The following is a 22,538-nucleotide window of genomic DNA, read 5'->3' as shown; positions in this document are numbered from 1 at the left end:
TGACACCTTCCGGTTCCTTAACACAAAATTACAAAGTAAGTTCCCTTTAAAAGACAAAATGTAAATACTCTTTATATCATGCAGTAATTCCCATGTTTAAATCTACCATTCATCTTTTAAATGAAAAATACACATTTTAAAATGCTAACAACGGTTTTGACAGAGAAGCTTTTATCAATTATCGAAGATGTTTCCAGCGTAAATCACAATATTTCCTCTATTTAGGATACCTTTTTTCTACCAGTAAGAGTACCAAGTCATTCAAGATTCTTGTCTATATTTTCATGTTATATAGAATTTATTTCACTTAAAGAATTAGCATTTTATATCTTTTCCATAGAATACGTGTTAAAAATATACCTGTTAAAAACACAACTATCTAGTGCAAATGAAACCTTTGAGTGGAGTACACAACCATTAAACGACACTTGGAGATTTCCACTAGAACCCCAGCACCGCCTTCGTTTCCGTATTGCTAGTCTCCAGTTTACATTTTGTTGGCCCACAAAGGCTCCACCGGGCCCAAATCCTCCCCCAACAACCACCATTGTACTCATTACATATAGAGAAAATTATGTATGGCTCTCATGGCCAAATGTAGGCAGAAAAGAGGCAGAAAGAGGCTCGAACAGTTTTTCAAATACGAATACCACCTAGGGGTAACGCAGGACGGTCTTCCAGTTTTAAGTCTCAAGTTCTCCAACTAAAATTACTTAAATAAAAGTACCAGCCTGCTCCACTCCTCCCCCTTTAAAAACTACAGGAAGAGAGGATTTCCCTTTAAGTACCGACTTCTCCCACTTTGACTTCTCTCCTCCAGCGGCCCAGGTCCCCGACGACCCCAGCCCCTAGCTAGAAACCTCCGCCCCTGCACTCCCCTCCCCCACCAGTGGCCAAGCCCGCCCCCGGCCTCATTTATCCTGGAGCCTTTTCTGAATCGCGCAACCAATGGCAAACGCGAAGCCGAGAGCCACCGCGAGCGCAGGCGGAGGCGGAGGAGGTGTCGCCCAGACACCCGCCCAGGACGCTGCGGGCTCCCATCCCCCACCGCCCCGGGCCCGGGCCACCCCCACTCGCGGGGTGCCCGGGGCCCGAGAATGGCGCACAGGGTGGGGTGCGTCGCCCGCCCGTCTTGCCACTAGCCCCTGCCCCCTTCACCCAGTCCCCCACCCCTCCTCGCAGCGTTTCCGTCCCTGCCAGCCTTAGAAACGTGCCTGCGGCTTTGCCGGGGTTACACTTCTAATGCCATTAAAGCCACCAGGCGAGTTCGGGATTGTGACTCTGGTTTTGTTGTTAATAACCTATTCTGAAAAATCGAATGATTAAAACTACGGTAACTAGAGCTGAGGAATTGCCTGTTAGTACCTCTACCCATTTCCTCATTAAAAAAAAAAAAATCAATATCCCAGCCCTCCCTCCCAGGATCCGCCCAGACCAGATAACCCTTTCCAAACTCGAGTTGTGACCGTCAGCGCCCCGCGCCGCGCTCCCCTCGGTGCCGGCTGCGGTTCCTTTAGCATTTTCCCTCTTCCTCCTCCCCCTTCTCAGGGTCCCTCTCCCAATCTCGTTTCCCCTCCCCCTCTTCCTCTCGCTCGCTTTTTTTTTTTCTCCGAAACCCACTCTAATTGAGGCTCTGGGATTCCTCACGTGAGACGTTGATTTGTAGTTTGAACACGTGGCTCATTCAAAAAGCCGGACACTCGGAGCGGATTTTTTCCGCCTCCTGCGCCTTCATCCCTCCTCCTCCTCTCCCCTCCCTCCTGCCAGTCACCCTTCTGGGTTTTTTATGGGGAGGCGGCGCCTGCCTCACGTAGTGTGATATTTTCACAGTCCGCTGGCCGAAGCCAAAGGGGTTGGGGAGGAAGAGACAAAAAGTAGTTTTTTCCCCTCCTCCTCCTCCTTTCTCTTGCTAATCCCGCCTCCTTCTCAGACTTAGGAAGACTGGTGGATGCGTTTGGGTTGTAGCTAGGCTTTTTCTTTTCTTTCTCTTTTAAAACATATCTAGACAAGGAAAAACAAGCCTCGGATCTGATTTTTCGCTCCTCATTCTTGTGCTTGGTTCTTACTGTGTTTGTGTATTTTAAAGGCGAGAAGACGAGGGGAACAAAACCAGCTGGATCCATCCATCACCGTGGGTGGTTTTAATTTTTCGTTTTTCTCGTTAATTTTTTTTTAAACAACCACTCTTCACAATGAACAAACTGTATATCGGAAACCTCAGCGACAACGCCGCCCCCTCGGACCTAGAAAGTATCTTCAAGGACGCCAAGATCCCGGTGTCGGGACCCTTCCTGGTGAAGACTGGCTACGCGTTCGTGGACTGCCCGGACGAGAGCTGGGCCCTCAAGGCCATCGAGGCGCTTTCAGGTGGGCCCGGGCCTGGCCCCACCCGGGCTCTCGCCCCAGCCCTGCACCGCCCGCCCAGACCCACCGGGGTGGCTCCGCGGGCCCCAGGCCCGGCGCGCTGGGGGAGCGGGGGTGAGGCCTCAGCGCCCACACCCACGCGCGTGGGGGCCGGGGCTCTCCTCAGCTTCGGCTCCCACTCCGGCCCGCGGCTCTGCTTCCTCGGCCGGGGTTTGTTGGGTGAGGGCGGACGCGCTGTCAAGAAAGCCCCGGCGCTGGTTAAGGGGTGCGCGGGGCTGGGGGAGGCGCGCTTCCCCTGCGCCCCGCCTGGGCCCAGGCGCGTGCTCCAGGCCCCGGCACGCTGGGCCTCGGGGGCCGAGCTAGAATGCCCGCCTGTGTCTCATTCCTTCCTGCTTTCCTCGGTCGTTATTTACGGCGCTGTCTGTGCTGCGCCCCGAAACCCCGGCCGTGGAGAACGGAAAGTGGCCTCGACCTTGCTGCCGAGTGAGACCGCGGGGCTGGTGCCTCGCACAGGCGGCCCCGCGCTTCCTCCCCACCCTGCGGGAGGAGAGAGTGTGCCCGGTTTCCCCGTTCCACCTCCCCCGGTCCGACGAGCGATAGGGGCAGGTGGGCGGGGGCGGCTGGTCGTCTGGAAGGGAGTCGCCGCCACGCACCGGGCCGCCCGCCGCTCTCCAGGCCCTGGCGCGGGGCTGCGGCCTCCGGGTAGGGCTCCGCCAGGGCGAGGGACGGTGCCGGGCGGGGCGGGACGCCCGGGAGAAGGCTGCGCTGGGGTCCCCATGGGAGCCCCGTGCTTTTCGGCTTCCCTTTTAATCAACTCAGACGTGGTGCGGGCGCCTCGCAGTCCTTCGCTCTTGGTTCAGCCTGAGCCGAGCTGCGCCTCTGCCAGTTCTCCCGTTCTGGGTCTCCCCTGCCGTCCCCGACCCTTTCCCGCCACTCCCTGTCCTCCCCAAGCCCACTGCTGAGTGTTCCCGGCAGGTCTGGGCTGAAGCAGAGGGCAGGGCCAGGGCACCCCCTCCTGAAGGAAGCCAGGGGAGCCCCCTGCCCCGAGTCTGTCCTGTGGAGCGTGTCCAGGGCGGTGAGAGGATGGGTCGTGTCCCTCTTGCGGGCTTCGTGTTGGTGGCCCCCAGGGGTGGGTGGGGGAGGCTTGGGAACTGGACTGATACCCAAGTAGTGGGCCCGTCAGCGGACCCTGCTCCTCAACCATCTGCGAGTTAAATGCCCACGCCGCCCGAGGGGGTCGGCTTCTCCCTCTGTCCGGAGCCGCGTCCGGGTCTTGGGGACCCTTCGGGGGCCTCAGGAGGCCATTTGTGTCGCCAGTTGGGCTGTACGGGTCTTTCGGGCAGGGAGAGCCGCTGAACTCGGCCGACCGTCTCTCACTTCTTGTGTGTCCGCAGGTAAAATAGAACTGCACGGGAAACCCATAGAAGTTGAGCACTCGGTCCCAAAAAGGCAAAGGTGAGCTGCTGCTTCTGTTTCCCCCGATTCTGTTCTCACTCTGTTATTGGGTGGAGAGACTCAGCTGAGAACTTCTTGTCCTTTGGTGCTTACCCGGCTGCCGTGTGGCGTGTTCTGGTCTTTTCCCCTTGCTTTTAAGTTTGTGGAGGGGGTGTGTGTGTGTTGATGATGCTGGATAGGAATTGAAAGCTTGTCTGTGGCCTCTGCCGCGGGATTATGGTTATTGGTTACAAAATCTCTCGGAAGCTCACAGCTGAATGTCCTCGGTCAGAGCGGGTCAAATTGCTCCTACGGGAAATGGGTCGCAACAAGCAGTTTCGGGGGGTAGTCTGCAGGACTTGGGAAGCAGCGGATGATTCCCCTACCCCTCCAGGAGCAAGAGAGGCGAAAGCAGCTGCGGACACGCGGAGGGCGCGCCTTTCTGTCCGGGTTTGGGAGGCCGTGGGCGCGGCCGACTGGAGGGGAATTTGCCTCTGCCCTGTGAACTCGCCCGGGGTATTGGAACGCGTGCGTAAACGCCGGGGCCTCTCCGGCCCCGAAGTGCCTTTGAGTCACTCCAAAGTTCTACAGGTTCTTGCAGTCAGCACCTTTGTCTTCCCGCTTTCCACCCCACTCCTCCTGGGTGCATTTTTGCTTACAACCACCAAAAGATGAAGACAGAAAGATTTTGTGCTACTTAAGGAGGGGGATTTCTCGTCTCCGAGATCATGTGTGTAGTATGTCCCTTTACAGAATGTTTGCAGATTGTTTTAGCCTCTGAAGCATTTTGGAGACATGGCTCTTTCCCTTTTTCTTTTTCTTATGAAGCCCTTTGGAGCAGTGGAGACTCCTTTCCTTTCGCTAGAGCCGGCCAGATTCCTGCTCTATTTTTTTGTTTTATTTTTTAAAACCTTCAGCCAACTCACACCATAGGTTCCGGCTCTAACTCCAGTTGGAAAGGCACTGCTGCCTCCCAGTCGCACCGGGGTGGGCCTCTAAGCCTTTCTGGGTTTTGCAAGATGGGGTTAGGGTTTCTGCCTGCCCCTCTCCCATCCCCCCAACTCCCAACCTGAGCCAAACAATAAGCGGAAAGTTAATTTAAATCAGGACTGCGTGTATCTGGTTAGATATTGGTGAGAGTGTGTGTGCTGGAGAGCAGGAGAGTTTGCTATGCATTTCACTGGTGCTGTGCAGAAATAGATGGCTACAAAACATGTCATCTATATGCCTGTGTAGATTCCAGCTCTCTTCCCAGGCAAAGCATTTTCACAAATCTTGTTTTTAAGGATGAGTTGGTTTGGATTTTTCTTGTTCTCATGCTTAAATTTCATTAAGATAATTGAAAGGGATTTGAGTGACCGGATAGATTGTTCTAATTGCGAAGTTTGGTAGGGGTCACATTACTTTCATATAAATTGAGCTTGGTTTAACAAGAATTGAAAATCGAGGGAGAAGTTTTATTCCCCTAAAAAGAAGCTTAAAGCCATGGCCTGAATTAGTTAGGGAAAAAACATAAGCACATTTTGCGAATTCTAGTTGTTATTATGTTTGGTCAGTGTGTCTTAATTTTGTTAAAATGTTGAATAAATAAGCAAATGGTTGTGCCTCAAGTACTGGCATTTTAACTTTTGGGAGTTTCTAAATTTAAAAATTAAATGTTTTGGATTTTTACAATTCATTAAGCTACATGTAAATACCGATGACTATGCCTTCCCCTGCTGCTTTTCTTTTGCTAACTGATGGGAATTTCTCCCCAGGTGTAGGGGATTAATTTAAAAACATTACCTGGTAATAACTGCCTGTTTTATTCCTAAAGGCTTTTGCTTAGTCCAAAAGCATATATATACTTAGTTACTTGTTACTTTATAATAAACAGGAGTTCCTCTTTAGGAAAGCACATAAGGTAAGGTGTTGCCAGTGACAGCAAGTATTTATCAATGTATCTTCAGTTTATTAATAATGTAGAATAAATTTTTAAGTTAATTTTTCACTAGCATTAAAATGCTCAGGATTTTAAGTGATACAGTACTATCTTACTAACGAAGTAAACAGGGATGAGAACACTGGAGATTTCTTTTACTGATAGAGCCGTCATGTTCCTTGCTAGTGTTGAAATGTCTTAAAAGTAGAGCTTTTGGCCGGGCGCCGTGGCTCATGCCTGTAATCCCAGCACTTTGGGAGGCCGAGGTGGGTGGATTGCCTGAGGTCAGGAGTTCGAGACCAACCTGGTCAACATGGTGAAATCCCATCTCTACTAAAAATAAAAAAATTAGCCGGACGTGGTAGGGGGTGCCTATAATCCCACCCAGCTACTCGGGAGGCTGAGGCAGGAGAATTGCTTGAACCGGGGAGGTGGAGGTTGCAGTGAGCCATCATGCCACTTCACTCCAGCCTGAGCAAGAGTGAAACTCCACCTCAAAAAAAAAACAACTTTTTTTCTCTGCCCCTGGAAATCTATGTTACAATTATTTTAACTGACCCTTGGAGCTGTGATGCAGTTTCTCATATCTGGACTATTCCACCATTTTCATAGGCTCTGGAAGCAGGCAGAGAAGGCATCAGGGTGACAACATGCCCAGCACCTAAGGGAAGGTCAAGTGGTTGTACTAACTGATGGGGGTTGCTTTGATAGTTGAATGCCACAAACCAATCCTTGCCAAGCCTGCTAGACTTGAGGGTGGAGTTCTTTCTGCTTAGCAGTCATTTCGTTCCATCCCATCATCATGTGGGCATCTGAGGCAGGCACACCCACATGTGCACCAGTGACCTTTATACTTGATATACAAGGCATGTCAGGAACCTGGTGCTGGAGAATGCACGCTGAGATGGATGAATGGGCTTGCGCTGACTAAATAGGGGAGCAGGCCCAGGAGGTGATTGGAGGCTTGGCAGGCTGATCTAGCTTTGACTTCCAGTGGAGCTTGGCGGGGGGACCCTTTCAGGAAGGAGTAAGGTTGAATTTGGTTCAGACCAAGCTTAGCTCCCAATTACTGAGGTCTCAAGGGAATGTGGAAGGAATGTGGCTTTTCTGCATTCAGATACCCCTCAGTTGGGGAAGATTATAGCAGTTACTTTACAGACATTGAAGTCTCCTGCATCTGGACGAAAGAGAAGATTGCACTGGATATCTGTGATAGTGTTGCACTTTCTATTCTAAATGTAAAAGCTATAGAACATGAAGACTTTGGCTCCGAAGTATAGGCTCAACTTTTTTCCCTCCACCTTGGAGGTAAGGGTGGATATGGAAAATAGTTGGTACTTGGAAATGTTGTAGCTGAGTTTGGTTGGAAGAGCTGCTGGTATCCTGTGGGGCCTTGTTTGTGCCCCTATGTGATTATGTAAATAGCACTGATGTCCTTTTTTGTTATGTTGTGGGCTGTTGGGCATGGGAGAGGGAAGAGGAAAATTGCTGACACTGGGGAACTGAGAGGATGGTGGTTTTAGTTCAATTTCCTTGACTTTTTTAAATTATGGAAGTAATTTTTCATATGTTCAGTTTTTCAGAACCTAACCTTTTTGTTGTTGCTGCTTCCTATGTGATGAAGAACCTAAGCATATTTTTATGAAACTTCTTCACGATTTAGCTGTTGGCATTGTTTAGGATTATGTGTAGCAACAAATACATTTGAAGAAAGGAGGAAAAAAATAGGATATTATAGTTAATGTTTTTCTAGGCAGGATCCTTTATTTTTTTCTTCCTTTTAGGGTAGGATTTTTTTTTCCCCCCTCAGAGTCTCACTCTGTTGCCCAGGCTGGAGTGCAGTGGCATGATCTCAGCTCACTGCAACCCCTGCCTCCCAGGTTCAAGTGATCCTCCTGCCTCAGCCCTGCTAGTAGTTGGGATTACAGGCACGCGCCTTCATGCCCGGCTAACTTAGGGTAAGATCTTTTAAAACGGACTATGGTGCCTAAGCTCAAACGTTCTTTTTTGTTTACTTAAAAAAAAAACAGTAATGGTTGCCCAACACTATAAATGTATTTAACACCATTTAATTGTACTCTTAAAAGTGATTAAGATGGTAAATTTTATGTGTTTTTACCACAGTAAAATCGGGGGAAAATGCAAAAAAGAAAGTGAAGAACTTATTTCCATATTAGTCTTGTGTTTAACATGTAAATTGGGTAGAACTTATAAAAGTCATTGGGGTTTTAAATGTATCTTACTTAAAGTGGCTATTTAAACGCTAGTGTTGCATTTTAATAGGTGTTAAGGATAGAATAGGCTAGTGTCAGGACCAGCAACGTGCCTATTAGCCAGGGCACTATGACCCTTCAATGCTGCCTCCGACTTCAAAGTCTTAGGACAATAAAAGCTGTTTTTAATATAGAACATCTAAACATAGGTATGAATAGCAGTGGTACTCCTTCCTTATCAGTGTGTGGCTCAGGTGAATCTTGTGATTTGGGAAAGTTTCTCACATGCAGAGACTTGAGGTTCTGAATGTTAGGAAGCTTTCTTGGCTGGTTAAATAATTATAAACTGAGTTATCTTTGGAGTGCTCAGTTTAAGATCAGTGTGGGATTGCCTAAGTGGTTGTAGCTGAAAAGATTTTTTTCCTGATTTCATATTTTCTCAAAACAAATTGAGAGAGTTTGAAAGATTTCTTACTTTGGTTTTAATAAGAGTTTTTAAAAAAATTAGATGCGGCCGGGTGCAGTGGCTCAAGCCTGTAATCCCAGCACTTTGGGAGGCCGAGACGGGCGGATCATGAGGTCAGGGGATCGAGACCATCCTGGCTAACACGGTGAAACCCCGTCTCTACTAAAAACTACAAAAAAAAAAAAAACTAGCCGGGCGTGGTGGCGGGCGCCTGTAGTCCCAGCTACCCGGGAGGCTGAGGCAGGAGAATGGCGTGAACCTGGGAGGCGGAGCTTGCAGTGAGCTGAGATCCGGCCACAGCACTCCAGCCTGGGTGACAGAGCGAGACTCCATCTCAAAAAAAAAAAAAAAAAAAAAAAAATTAGATGCATCTACTGTGTAGCTGTCCGCAGTAACCCTGAGGAAGATGTTATGGAAACATGACATGTGCCTGGAGCCAGTGGAAATTGAGAATCTTGGCTTCTGTTTCTGGCTTTCCCTTTGATTTGTGTGATCAGTTACATTCTCTGTTCAGGCCAGATGCCATTATGATAAACTACAAGGGGCATATAGTATTTTGTTCTGAGGTTTTGCCATTGTGCTCAAAATAAATAGGTTATCAGCTAAGGCTTAAAAATATCTTTTGGAATTAGAGAGATCTGGGGTTTTTCCTGTAAGGAGCTTGACTTAAAATTTTTTTTCTGTAGCTCTGTTGTTTTTGCCTGTGTACCTCTTTCATGCAGTCAGCAAGGGGGAAATGATCTTTGCCATGCTTTGAAACTCCTATGAGCGACACCAGTTTAGTTAATGTGTGGTTATAGGATTGGGATTTTGTGTTAAAGTGAAGCTGTCGAACTACCTTCATGTATTTGAAGTGACTCCATTATAATTGTTTTTAGCAGCATCCAGGCAGCAACTTTTCTAGCAATAACTAATTTTTGGAAGGTGTGAGTTAGCCATTCAGTAACTGTGGCGGTTGGTTTGGTCTGGGAGGAAGGAGAGGCGGAAAGACGAGATGGTTAGCTGTGCTATTCTTAGCTGAGTTTCCTTTATCGACTGTTGCCTCTGATTCAGGCTTCCAGTGTCATAAGACAGGAGGTGGCAGTGTGGTAGCAATGACCAAGGGGTAGGATTGGTATTCTTAGTTAAGATCTCAGCCCCATAATTCTGATGTTACAAATTGGCTTGGACTGCCAGGATTTTGCTTGAAGGCTGGTGGCAAGCATCCGTAGTTTTGAGTGTTCCATTAAAATTAAGGGTGTAATTTATCATGGTTTGAAATTGCTGTTTGGCAAGTATCCAGTATTGGTAAATAAACACAGTTATAAATATTGACACATTATGTGAATTTTATTGCCCTGAAGGGGAATACATAGTACGTAAACTATAGATATTTTAGAGAATTATCCTGAGATCACTTAACTTGATTAGGAAATAGTTTAAAGTTATTGTAGAAATATTCTTGGGCCAGGTGCGATGGCTCACGCTTGTAATCCCAGCACTTTGTAAGGCCGAGGTGGGCGGATCACGAGGTCAGGAGATCGAGACCATCGTGGCTAACACGGTGAAACCCCGTCTGTACTAAAAATACAAAAAACTTAGCCGGGCGTCGTGGCGGGCGCCTGTAATTCCAGCTACTCGGGCGGCTGAGGCAGGAGAATGGCTTGAACCCGGGAGGTGGAGCTTGCAGTAAGCCGAGATCGCGCCACTGCACTCCAGCCTGAGTGACAGAGCGAGACTGTCTCACAAAAAAAAAAAAAAAAAAAATATTCTTAGAGGAATCTATTGAACTATAAGCTGAAAGGAGCCTAAGTCTTTAGAATGTCTGGCATTATTGCATTATCATTAGTTGTTTAGGAAGCTGATTCTCTTGTGGTCATGGTATATCAGTTATCTGTTGCTGCATAAACAAACCACCCCAAAACTTAGTGGCTCAGAACAATTTATTCTTTCTCATTCTGTGGCTGTTAGGTGGTGGTTTCTGATCCACATGTATCACTCAGGTCCCTTACTAAACTGGGCTAAAAGGACCAGGGAGACTTTGCTGATGTAACTGGCCGTCCTTGTAACCTTTCTCCAAATGGTATCTTATTGTTCAGAAGAAGCTGGAGTTTTTTTTTTCCTGGCACAGTTGACTAATTTTACCCTAAGTGAAAATGGAAACTGCTAGTCTTCTTAAAGGCTGGGCTCAGAATTGGCACATTACTTCTGTCCCATTCTTTTTTTTTTTTTTTTTTTGAGGCGGAGTCTCGCTCTGTCGCCCGGCTGGAGTGCAGTGGCCGGATCTCAGCTCACTGCAAGCTCCGCCTCCCGGGTTCACGCCATTCTCCTGCCTCAGCCTCCCTAGTAGCTGGGACTACAGGCACCGCCACCTCGCCCGGCTAGTTTTTGTATTTTTAGTAGAGATGGGGTTTCACCGTGTTAGCCAGGATGGTCTCGATCTCCTGACCTCGTGATCCGCCCGTCTCGGCCTCCCAAAGTGCTGGGATTATAGGCTTGAGCCACCGCGCCCGGCCTGTCCCATTCTATTGATTAAGGCAAGTCATCAGGCCAGCTCAGATTCAGGGGAGATATGGAAATAAACTCCATCTTTAGTTGGTAGAGTGGCATGCATGTACCAAGAGGGAGGAATTGATGGTGGCTATCTTTGTATGTCGTCTTCCACAAATTGAAGGAAGAGTGGAGTAGTGTGGTTTCAAAATGCTTGGAACAGAAAATACCTGAAAATTGCATTTAGCACTGTTGTAATATTCTGGCAGGAGATGATGTTATTAGCTTTGGAGGTAATGAGTGGTAGTTATTCTCTGTAGAGCCATAAGGAACAGCCAACAGGATTTGCTGTTGGCTGATGGATTAGCTGAGGTGTATGAGAAACGTGAAGAATGACAAGATTTTTTTTTTGGCCAGAGCAACTGGGTGGAAGATGGTGCCATTTACCAAAATGGAGAATATTGGGAGAGGAGCAGATTCTTGGGTAGAAAACTTTGGTTTTGATACGGTGTTTCTAATACTTACTAGAAATTTTTTTTTTTTTTTTTTTTTTTTTTTGAGGCGGAGTCTCGCTCTGTCGCCCGGACTGGAGTGCAGTGGCCAGATCTCAGCTCACTGCAAGCTCCGCCTCCCGGGTTTCCGCCATTCTCCTGCCTCAGCCTCCCGAGTAGCTGGGACTACAGGCGCCGCCACCTCGCCCGGCTAGTTTTTGTATTTTTAGTAGAGACGGGGTTTCACCGTATTAGCCAGGATGGTCTCGATCTCCCGACCTTGTGATCCGCCCGTCTCGGCCTCCCAAAGTGCTGGGATTACAGGCTTGAGCCACCGCGCCCGGCCTACTTACTAGAAATTTAAGTGAAGAAAGTTAGTAGGCAGATATATCAATTTGGAGCACGGGGGGGAGATAGGACATAGAAGTGACATTTGGGGACTTCATTAGCTTGTGGCATTTGAAACCATGGAATTGGACACGATCGTCAAGGGACTGAGCCTATGGCTCTAGGATGAAGGAGAGACCAGCAAAGGAGGGTGAGGAAGGACAGTTGAGTAGAAGAAAGCAAGCAGGGCAAACTGTTTCTAGAAGATAAATGAAGAAAGCCTGTGGATAAGGAGGGTGTAATCAGCTGTGTAGAATACCATTGAGTGATGTAGATGAATGAATAAGTGAGTGGGGGTGGTGGTAAATTTCGGCCTTCTGGCTCTGCTGTAAATAGAAGGAGAAAGATTTACAAATTTTGGAGCAACCTAGGATATAACCTTTCTTTCAGAATTCATTTATTCAATTTTTGTTCATTAGTTTTTTATTTATTTATTTTCTTGAGACAGTCTTGCTCTGTTGCCAGGCTGGAGTGCAGTGGTGTGATCTTGGCTCACTGCAACCTCTGCCTCCTGGGTTCAAGAGATTCTCCTGCTGCAGCCTCCTGAGTAGCTGGGACTACAGGTGTGTGCCACCATGCCCAGTTGATTTTTATAGTTTTTAGTAGAGACGGGTTTTACCATGTTGGCCAGAATGGTCTTGAACCTCTGACCTCAGGTGATCTGCCTGTCTTGGCCTCCCAAAGTGCTGGCATTACAGGCATGAGCCAGCGCACCTGGCATTTTCTTTGTTTTTAGAAATGTCTGAGTATTTATCTGTTAGAGATGTAAGAATCTCCTTAGTAGATCCTCTGACTCAATGGACAAGGCTTGTTTGTGACAAATGACAATTGATCTATTCTTTTTTTTTTGAGATGGAGTTTCACTCTTGTCGCCCAGGCTGGAGTGCAGTGGCGATCTTGGCTCACTTGCAGCCTCTGCCTCCTGACTTAGATTCTCCTGCCTCAGCCTCCTGAGTAGCTGGGATTACAGGCACCCGCCACTACGCCTGGCTGATTTTTTTGTATATTTAGTAGAGACAGGGTTTCACCATGTTAGCCAGGTTGGTCTCAAACTTGTGACCTCAGGTAATCTGCTCACCTCAGCCTCCCAAAGTGCTGGGATTACAGATGTGAGCCACCGTGCCTGGCCAGTTGATCTACTCTTGTACTTTTTAACATTTCTGGTGAGTGTGAGCTCACTTTTTTTTTGTTTTTTTGGAGATAGGGTCTCGCTCTGTTGTCCAGGCTGGAGTACAGTGATCACAGGTGTAGACTACAGGCACCTATAGGCACATGCCACCTCGCTTGGCTAATTTTTTTTTTTTAATTTTTAGTAGAGACAAGGTCTTGCTGTGTTATTCAGGTTAGTCTTGAACTCCTTGGCTCAAGCAGTCCTCCCACTTCGGCCTCCCAAAGTGCTGGGATTACAGATGAGAACCACTGTGCCTGGCCTTCACTTTCTTACAAAGTCATTCTGCTTTCTTATTAACATAACATTGGGGAAATTGTCTGAACCTATCTTAGGTTCCAAAAGAGTGTAGACCAAGTTCAGTTCTTCTTTTTTTTTTTTTTTTTTGAGTCAGAGTCTTACTCTGTTGCCCAGGCTGAAGTACAATGGTACGATCTCAGCTCACTGCAACCTCCTCCTCCCAGGTTCAAGTGATTCTCCTGCCTCAGCCTCCTGAGTAGCTGGGATTACAGGCGCACACTACCATACCCGGCTAATTTTTTTATTTTTAGTAGAGATGGGGTTTCACTATGTTGGCCAGGCTGGTCTCAAACTCCTGACCTTGTGATTTGCCTGCCTTGGCCTCCCAAAGTGCTGGAATTACACGCGTGAGTCTCTGCATCCAGCCCCAAGTCCAATTCTTCTATATGGTGGACTAAATGCGTGATTTGACAAGCAGAGGTTGAAACTCTTGGCCAAAACGTTTATGGATATGAGCCAGGTTTAAAATACCTTTATCATGATTATTTTAGGACACTAGCATAAATTAAGTATTCCTTCCATTTTGTTCATAAAACTTTTGCTAAAAGAAATACAAGAAATCTTTTGGGAGGAACTAAATTCCTTCATTTTTACACTAAAAAAAAAAAAGTGGTCCTTGGCAAAGTAGCATGCTTCTCCAATTATGAATCCTGTCTTGTGACCAAAACCATTAATCAAAAATTGGGTGATATGTTAAGATCAGTTGATTTTGAGATAGGTGACTTGTTCTAAATAACTCCTTTCGAGACTTTCCTGCTGTCTATGCAAGTCTTTTGATCAATAGAGTACTACTTCCAGGATGTATTTAAATATTATAAGAAAGAAAAACGTATAAAAATGAAATAGCACAATAGATGCTTTACCAAAGGATTCTCCATAGAACCCTGGGAGAATCTACCTGCCCGAGGCCCTCCAGATAATCACGGGAACCCATTACCAGGTGCTACAACTCTGCCTGACTTCATCTCTCCCATTTAAGTTGTCCACATACTCAAAGTAGCTTACATAGGAGCCCAATCATGTTTGCAGTGGCAAGTCAGAGCAGAGATGTCCTATTTCTTGCCTTCTCTAAGTAAGGAAGTCTTGTTTGCCTTTTTTGAAGGGTTGATTTATCTTCTTTCTTTAGGAAAAAGACTAGTATACAGGTAGTCTGCTCTCTGGGGCTTATTATAGAATAAAAACATTTGGATATCCTGTTTTAAGACAGAAAAATGAGACTTTTTTTTGTTTCAATGTGTTTTTTACTAGCTTCATCATAATATAAGTGGATTGCGGAGAAGTTGGAGAGGGACCTAAGGATAGGAGGTTAGGACAAGAGGGCATAGAGAGGTAGATGTCACGGCTTTGTCTCAGGAGGCTGATTGTGGTTCCTGGGGATGTGTACTTAGATTGCAAGAGGTAGAGGTATCTGGAGTGGAGTCCACGGTGTCTGTCTGTCTCAGCTTGTTACCAAGTTTGGTATAACCCTGACTTGCAGAAAAAAATGTCTTGAATGTCAGATACTGCTGAGGATCAGGAGAGTATGAAGGAGAAACTGTGCTGAAACCTTGCGATGAGGAGACTGGTTGCTTGCCATATGTGTCCTTGTTGAACCAAGGGAAAAGCCAGGAGGATGTGGGATATGAGGTCTGGATCTGGGCTTGTTTTGTGGGATATGAGGTCTAGATCTGGGCTTGATTTCCAGCTCCACTTACTAAATGTATGATGTAGTTTGAAGATGAGGAATTTGAGGTCTTGGGAGGTTAGAATGGAAGTGATACTTCATAGGATCCTGTTGGACAATGTGTGTAAAGGATGAATACAACATCACCCAGTAGTCATTCCAATGGAAGCCGCTGTATTTTTCTCCTTGAGATTCAGATGGGGAAGCTGGATGGATGTAGATTAGATTTGACGGTGATTAACAGAAACATGGAAGATCTTTGTTCTCTTTTGGGATGTGGACTCAAGTAATAATCTGTGGGTGGTGTGTTTTTAATTTACATTGAGCATGTATTACCTTTTTTGTTCAGATACAACATAGATACAACAGACTGTATAAATATTAAACAGATTGATAATTTTTACATATGTGCACATTCAGATTAATTCAAAATACATAAAATGTAAAAAATATTTTTCAGTCCTCACTCTCTCTAGTAGTTCCCAGGGTTTACTTACCACTGGTTGTATATTTTCTAGAAGCTCTATGCACGTGTCCACAAACATCTTTGAATATAATAATGAAATCATGCTGTTTACAATTTTTGCTTTTACTAAATAATGTATCCTGAAGAATCTTCAATGTAGGTACAAATAGTTCTTTTTTAACCAACAGATGTTCAGCATAGGTGTGCAATAATTTAGCTGTCCTTCCATAGTAACTTTATTCAAGTGTACTTACGTGTATGCCATCAGACTTCTGGTTGAGAAGTTTGTACTTTTTTTTTTTTTTTTTTTTGAGACAGAGTCTTGGTCTCGCCCAGGCTGGAGTGCAGTGGTGCGATCTCTGTTCACTGAAACCTCCGCCTGCTGGGTTCAAGGGATTCTCATACTTCAGCCTCCTGAGCAGCTGGGATTACAGGTGTGTGCCACCACGCCCAGCTAATTTTTATATTTTTTTGGTAGAGACGGAGTTTTGCCATGTTGGCCAGGCTGGTCTCGAACTCCTGACCTCAAGTGAGCCTCCTGCCTTAGCCTCCCAAAGTGTTAGGATTACCTGAGTGAGCCACCATGCCCAGCCCCTGGTTGAGAATTTTTATAACATAAATTCTTTTTTTTTTTTTTTTTTTGAGACGGAGTCTGGCTCTGTTGCCCAGGCTGGAGTGCGGTGGCCGGATCTCAGCTCACTTGCAAGCTCCGCCTCCCAGGTTCACGCCATTCTCCTGCCTCCGCCTCCCAAGTAGCTGGGACTACAGGCGCCCACCTCGTCGGCCGGCTAGTTTTTTGTATTCTTTAGTAGAGACGGGGTTTCACCGTATTAGCCAGGATGGTCTCGATCTCCTGACCTTGTGATACGCCCGTCTCGGCCTCCCAAAGTGCTGGGATTACAGGCTTGAGCCACCGCGCCAGGCCGTTAACATAAATTCTTAAACTGGGAATTGTTATGTCAAAATATGTGGACATTTAAATTTGAAAGCGCTCTGTAAAACCTAAAACTAAATTTCGGGTTTTTTTCTTTTTTTTTTTTTTCGGGAGGAATCTTGCTTTGTCCCCTGGGCTGGAGTGCAGTGGCGTGATCTTGCGGCTCACTGCAACCTCTGCCTCCCGGGTTCAAGGGATTCTCCTGCCTCAACCTCCCAAGTAGCTGCGACTACAGGCATGTGCCACTAGACCCAGCTAATTTTTGTATTTTTAGGAGAGACGGAGTTTTTCACCATGTTGGTTGGCCAGGATGGTCTCGATCTTTTGACCTCATGATCTCCCCGCCTTGGCCTCCCAAAGTGCTGGGATTAAGGGCATGAGCCACTCTGCCTGGCCCCAAAACTAAATTTCTTATGTTGACATGATTAGTTTTAATTTTGACAACAAAGAGCTTCTTTCAATGAAGTATGCAGTGAGACCGTTTGATTAAGAACTGTCTCATCAAACATGGAGGACTATATAATTGTAGGAACACACTGTTCTATCATGGATATGCTAACTCTGAGAAGTCTGCCCATTTCATTTGTGCCCCTTGTATATAAAAATTAAGTAAAAAGCTGTAAAGATGAAATTCTGATACCTTATAGCTAAGATGTCTAGTACTCGTGCTCTCCCGTACTTAGCACCTTAAATTTTGCATCCTACCTCAGAAACTAACAGTAGTTTCTTGCGGAGGAAACTTCAAGAAGGTCCACATTTTGAGGTGGAATTTGATTAAGAATTAGTTTCCAAAAGAAGGTGCTACTCAGCTTTTGGTCCTAGCAGGGCAGATAATGAAAGAATCTAGTTAAGAGAACCTGTGGTAATAGTGGTTAAAAAACAACAACAAAAAAAGCTGGTTGAAAAGTGACTGAGCTCTCCCCAGATGTGGTTTTCTTTTTTCAGCTGGTTTTGCAAAAAATGGAGAAGCTCTTGCTTTTTCTTTGAAGAGGTAAGTGCAGTTGAAATTTTTAGTTTCTATATTTCTTGTGTGCTAGTTTACCTATTTTTGCTTTTTTCAGTTTCAGAAATGACTTAATTCCTTATGTAAATTTTTAGTTTAACAAGCATAGATTAAGTGCCTGTGCTCATAGTTGATTCTATGCTAGGTTTCAGGGGCTAGAAAGAAGAGTAAGACCCTGCCGGGCGCAGTGGCTCACACTTCTAATCCCAGCATTTTGGGAGGCCGAGGCGGATGGATCACGAGGTCAGGAGATCTAGACCATCCTGGCTAATACAGTGAAATCCTGTCTCTACTAAAAATACAAAAAATTAGCCGAGCATTGTGGCGGGCGCCTGTAGTCCCAGCTATTCAGGAGGTTGAGGCAGGAGAATGGCTCCAGTCCGAGAGGTGGAGCTTGCCGTGAACTGAGATCGTGTCACTGCACTCCAGCCTGGGCAACAGAGGGAGACTCCGTCTCAAAAAAAAAAAAAAAAAAAAGATTAAGACCCTTGTCCTGAAGAAAGACATGGAGTACAGTGGCTTTCACTTTGTTCTGTCTAAATTCCTGGGTGACATTCTTTTTATTTTCCAATAGTAATTGGTTGCTCACTGTGGCAGTGATCCTAAAGGTGGGTTAAAATCTCTGCAGTAAAGAGAAGTTGTGAATGTCTTACGGAGGGTATATGTGAGATGCCCCAGAAATATATGAGGAGGGGGCATTATTAGGCTTAGCCTGTTACCAATGAGGAATACATTCAGAGAGGGATGTGGAAATAGGCAGAGGCTAATAACCATGTGCGCCCAGGAGGGAAGAGACAGAAGGGACAGCAGGAGCCACGTCGTGTAAGTGTGAAACATCCTGGGGTGTGTGTGGGAACTACAAGCTGTTTGAGATTAAAGAGGCTGGAGTGTGAGGCAGGATAGTGATTGAGTCTGAGCGAAGAGGGCAGCTAGAGCAGCCTGTGTGCATGATGGAGTGACTGCATTATTCTCATTCTTGATGTGTTTAACTTAAGGAGCTAAGTGGTTTTTTTTTTTTTTTTTTTTTTTTTTAAGACGGAGTCTCGCTCTGTCACCCAGACTGTAGTGCAGTGGCGCGATCTCGGCTCACTGCAAGCTCCGCCTCCCGGGTTTACGCCATTCTCCTGCCTCCCAGGTAGCTGGGACTACAGGCGCCTGCCACCTTGCCCGGCTAGGTTTTTGTTTTTGTTTTTGTTTTTTTTAGTAGTGATGGGGTTTCACCGTGTTAGCCAGAATGGTAAGTAGTTTAGTTCATGCCATTTAGCAAATGCTGATTTGGGATATCATGGAAAACCGATGCCTAGGTTAATTTTGGAAAACGCTCACCAGAGATCTCGTTGAACTTTTTTTTTTTTTTTTTTTTTTTTTTGCCTCCTCAGTACTTCATAAGCATGGGACTGGCTATGCTCCCAAAACATTTCATGGAATTCGCAGCTGTTCTTAGGGTATCCTCTGACAGGGTAATTAAGGCAAATTGTGATACAGGACTAGGAATCTTATAATAAGGTTGACTGAGCCCATATTATTATTATTATTTTTTTTTTTTTTGAGAGGGAGTCTCGCTCTGTCGCCCAGGCTGGAGTGCAATGGCGCGATCTCGGCTCACTGCAAACTCTGCCTCCTGGGTTCACGCCATTCTCCTGCCTCAGCCTCCCTGGTAGCTGGGACTACAGGCGCCCGCCACCACGCCCGGCTAATTTTTTATATTTTTAGTAGAGACGGGGTTTCACCGTGTTAGTCAGGATGGTCTGGATCTCCTGACCTCGTGATCCGCCCGCCCCGGCCTCCCAAAGTGCTGGGATTTCAGGCGTGAGCCACCGCGCCCGGCCCATGTTATTTTTCTAAGGTTAGCTGTGGCGAGACAGTCATCAGTGGTGCTGGTTAAAGCTCCTAGTATATGATTTTTGTTAAAGACATCCCAAGTGATGTAATGAACTTTTGGAGAAAAATGTGATAGACGCTTCTGTGTGCACGTACTACTACCTAAACTTGGGGACAGCAGTACAGCACAGTGGTAGGGTGGGCCAGTGGCATCTTGCTTGGAGCTACACAGGCCTCTCAGCAGGAACCTTTGCTTAGCCCTGTGACCTTGTGCAAACTGATTAAACTCTGAGATTCCTTTTTTTAAAATCTGTAAATGAGGATAATAAAACCTATTGCAGAGGGTTATTGGGAATTAAATGATAATGTCTGTAAAGGACTTCTTGGATTATCTGATACTAAAGTGATAATTGTCTCAGTAATAAGTTTGTGTATTTACCATGTGGCAGTGGAAAATGGAGGATGGATGTGCCTGTTCCTGTATGACCCCATGGTTTATGGTTTATGTTTCATGTATACAGAGACGTAGGAATGTTTCACATTTCTTTGTAAAATACGGGTTATGCACTGTGAATAAGTTAAGAATTGGTGTTTTATATCTAGGTGCATGGATCTTAGAATCCCTAAAATGTGTTTAGTTATGGAATTATCTTAAACAAGAGAGATCATACTTAAAGGAAATAATAGACCAGGAGATGAATTCCTAATTCCAAAGAGGTAGAAACAGTTTAAAAATGGACAAAGGATGAGAAGTGGCAGTTCAGAAGGGGATAGCTGAAAAGTCAATCTGTGTACAAAAAGATACCCAATCTAGGCTGGGGACGGTGGTTCATGCCTGTAATCCCAGCACTTGGGGAGGCCGAGGTGGGTGAATTGCTTGAGCTCAGGAGTTTGAGACCAGCCTGGGCAACATGGTGAAACACTGTCCCTACAAAAAATACAAAAATTAGCCAGGCATGGTGGTACGTGCCTGTAGTCCCAGCTAACTGCGGGGCTGAGGCGGGGGAATGGCTTGAGCCCAGGTTTGTACCACTGCACTCCAGGCTGGGCAATAGTGAGATCTTATTTCAAAAAGCAACAACAAAACAAACAAAATCCTAATCTAACTAGTTATTAGGGAAGTACCAACTATAATGACATTTTCTGCGTATGAGGTTGGAAAAAAATGAGTAAGATTGGCAGTATCTGGTGTTGGCAAGGTTGTGGAGGCATGGCCACTCGTATAGCTAGAGAGTACATTGGCAAAGATTTCTTGGCACACTATTTGGCAGTATCTATTAGAACTTAAAATGAGAATACCTTTCAACTAAGTGTCATGGAAGACAACCCAGTCCTCATGGCTTTGTGTCATCTGTAAGCACAGTTTTAATCAGCAATATTGTAAAAGAGCTCCATCCAAATCGCCAAGCAGGAATTGGTAAAAGTGGTCTCTAGTAGGTGAGAGTCCATAAAACACAGAATTCTTAGGTTATACTATATTACACGTCACATTTTAACAGGTATTGTACAGATAATCTGAAACTAATACTATTGTCTACTTTTCAAGCAAAAAAGATCTCTGGCTCTAATTTTACTGTTTGGGACATTTTATAATTGCCTTTGAGTTGTAGAAAGGAAATTTTTGTAAAGGAAGACAATACTAAGAGTCCTTCCTTTTTTCTTTTTGTTAAAAGTGCTTTAAGGACAGGGTGCTTGGCTCATGCTTGTAATTCCAGCACTTTGGGAGACCATCCTGTGTAAGACAGCAAGAACCCATGTTTACTTATTTTTGTTTGTTTGAGACAGAGTCTTGCTCTCACCCAGGCTTAAGTGCAGTGGCATGATCTCGGCTCACTGCAACCTTCTGCTCACTGCAACCTCCGCCCTCCGGGTAAGGGATTCTTGTGCTTCAGCCTCCCGAGTAGCTGGGATTACAGGCCGGTGCCACAATACCCAGCTAATTTTTGTATTTTTAGTAGAGACAGGGTTTCACCATGTTGACCAGGCTGGTCTTGAACTCCTGACCTCAAGTAATCTGCCCGCCTCAGCCTCCTAAAATGCTGGGTATACAGGCGTGAGCCACTGTGCCCGGTGAACCCATGGTATTTTTTTTTTAGATGTAGTCTAGCTCTGTCACCAGCCTGGAGTGCGGTGGCGTGATCTCGGCTCACTGCAACCTCTGCCTCTCAGGTTCAAGCGATTGTCCTGCCTCAGCCTCCGGAGTAGCTGGGACTACAGGCTTGTGCCACCATGCCTGGCTAATTTTTGTATTTTTGGTAGAGATGGGGTTTCACCATATTGACCAGGATGGTCTCAATCTCCTGACCTTGTTATCCACCCACCTCAGCCTCTGAAAGTGCTGGGATTACAGGTGTGAGCCACTGCGCTCACCCCCGCCCCCACCTTTTTTTTTTTTTGAGATGAGTCTCGCACTGTTGCCTGGGCTGGAATGCAATGGCATGATCTCAGCTCACTGCAACCTCCACCTCCTGCGTTCAAGCAGTTCTCCCACCTCAGCCTCCCAAGTAGCTGGGATTACAGGTGCCCGCCACCACGACCAGCTAATTTTTTGTATTTTAAATAGAGATGGAGTTTCACCATGTTGGCCAGGCTGGTCTTGAACTCCTGACACTGTGATTCACCCACCTCAGCCTCCTAAAGTGTTAGGGATTACAGGCATGAGCCGCCATGCCTGGTGGAACCCATGTTTAAAAGGAAAGAATAAGCACTTTAAAATAATGTTGAACTATTTGTAACTTTGAGGCATGTTTAATGCCTTTCTCCATAACAGCAATTTCACTTGTAGTATTCTGTTACAAAGACATAATATTGTTTAATAGTTAAAAATAGGAAATAACCTAAATGGCCATCAAAAGAAAACATACCCTGTTCTGGCCTGGTTTGGTGGCTCACGCCTATAATCCCAGCACTTGGGGAGGCCAAGGCAGCTGGATCACAAGATCAGAAGATGGAGACCATCCTGGCTAACACGGTGAAACCCCATCTCCACTAAAAACAAAAAATTAGCTGGGTGTGGTGGTGGGCACCTGTAGTACCAGCTACTTGTACTGAGCAAGAGAATGGTGTGGACCCAGGAGGTGGAGTTTGCAGTGAGCCGGTATCACGCCACTGTGCTCCAACCTTGGTGACAGTGTGAGACTCTGCCTCAAAAAACAAAACCAAAAAAAAGGAAAAAAGAAAACATACCCTATTCTAACCATATATTCCCTTTTTTTTTTTTTCTTGCTGTGTCGCCCAGGCTGGAGTGCAGTGGTATAATCTTGGCTCACTGCAGCCTCTGCCTCCCGTGTTCAAGTGATTCTCCTGCCTCAGCCTCCTGAGTAACTGAGATTAAAGGCACCTGCCACCGTACCAGGCTAATTTTTGTATTTTTAGTAGGATGGGGTTTCACCATGTTGGCCAGGCTGGTCTCGAATTCCTGACCTCAAATGATCTGCC

At 46.0% G+C, this 22,538-nt stretch overlaps 1 protein-coding gene across 1 annotated transcript in view; it reads left to right on the top strand.

Annotated features, from left to right (window-relative positions):
• The first annotated feature begins 1,777 nt into the window (after window positions 1-1,777).
• Window positions 1,778-22,538, top strand: part of IGF2BP3 (insulin like growth factor 2 mRNA binding protein 3) — a 156,908-nt gene continuing 136,147 nt past the window's right edge. The window contains exons 1-2 of the mRNA XM_033192406.1: window positions 1,778-2,367; window positions 3,759-3,819. Of these exons, the coding sequence (XP_033048297.1) occupies window positions 2,193-2,367; window positions 3,759-3,819 (236 nt within the window). The 5' untranslated portion in view covers window positions 1,778-2,192. The remainder of the gene's footprint in view (window positions 2,368-3,758; window positions 3,820-22,538) is intronic.

This window comes from Trachypithecus francoisi, unplaced genomic scaffold (assembly GCF_009764315.1).
Source record: "Trachypithecus francoisi isolate TF-2019V2 unplaced genomic scaffold, Tfra_2.0 Lachesis_group4, whole genome shotgun sequence".
In the NCBI taxonomy this organism is placed as follows: Eukaryota; Metazoa; Chordata; class Mammalia; order Primates; family Cercopithecidae; genus Trachypithecus; species Trachypithecus francoisi.
The sequence above is the reverse complement of the archived record's forward strand: the minus strand, read 5'-3'. Positions and strand labels throughout refer to the sequence as shown.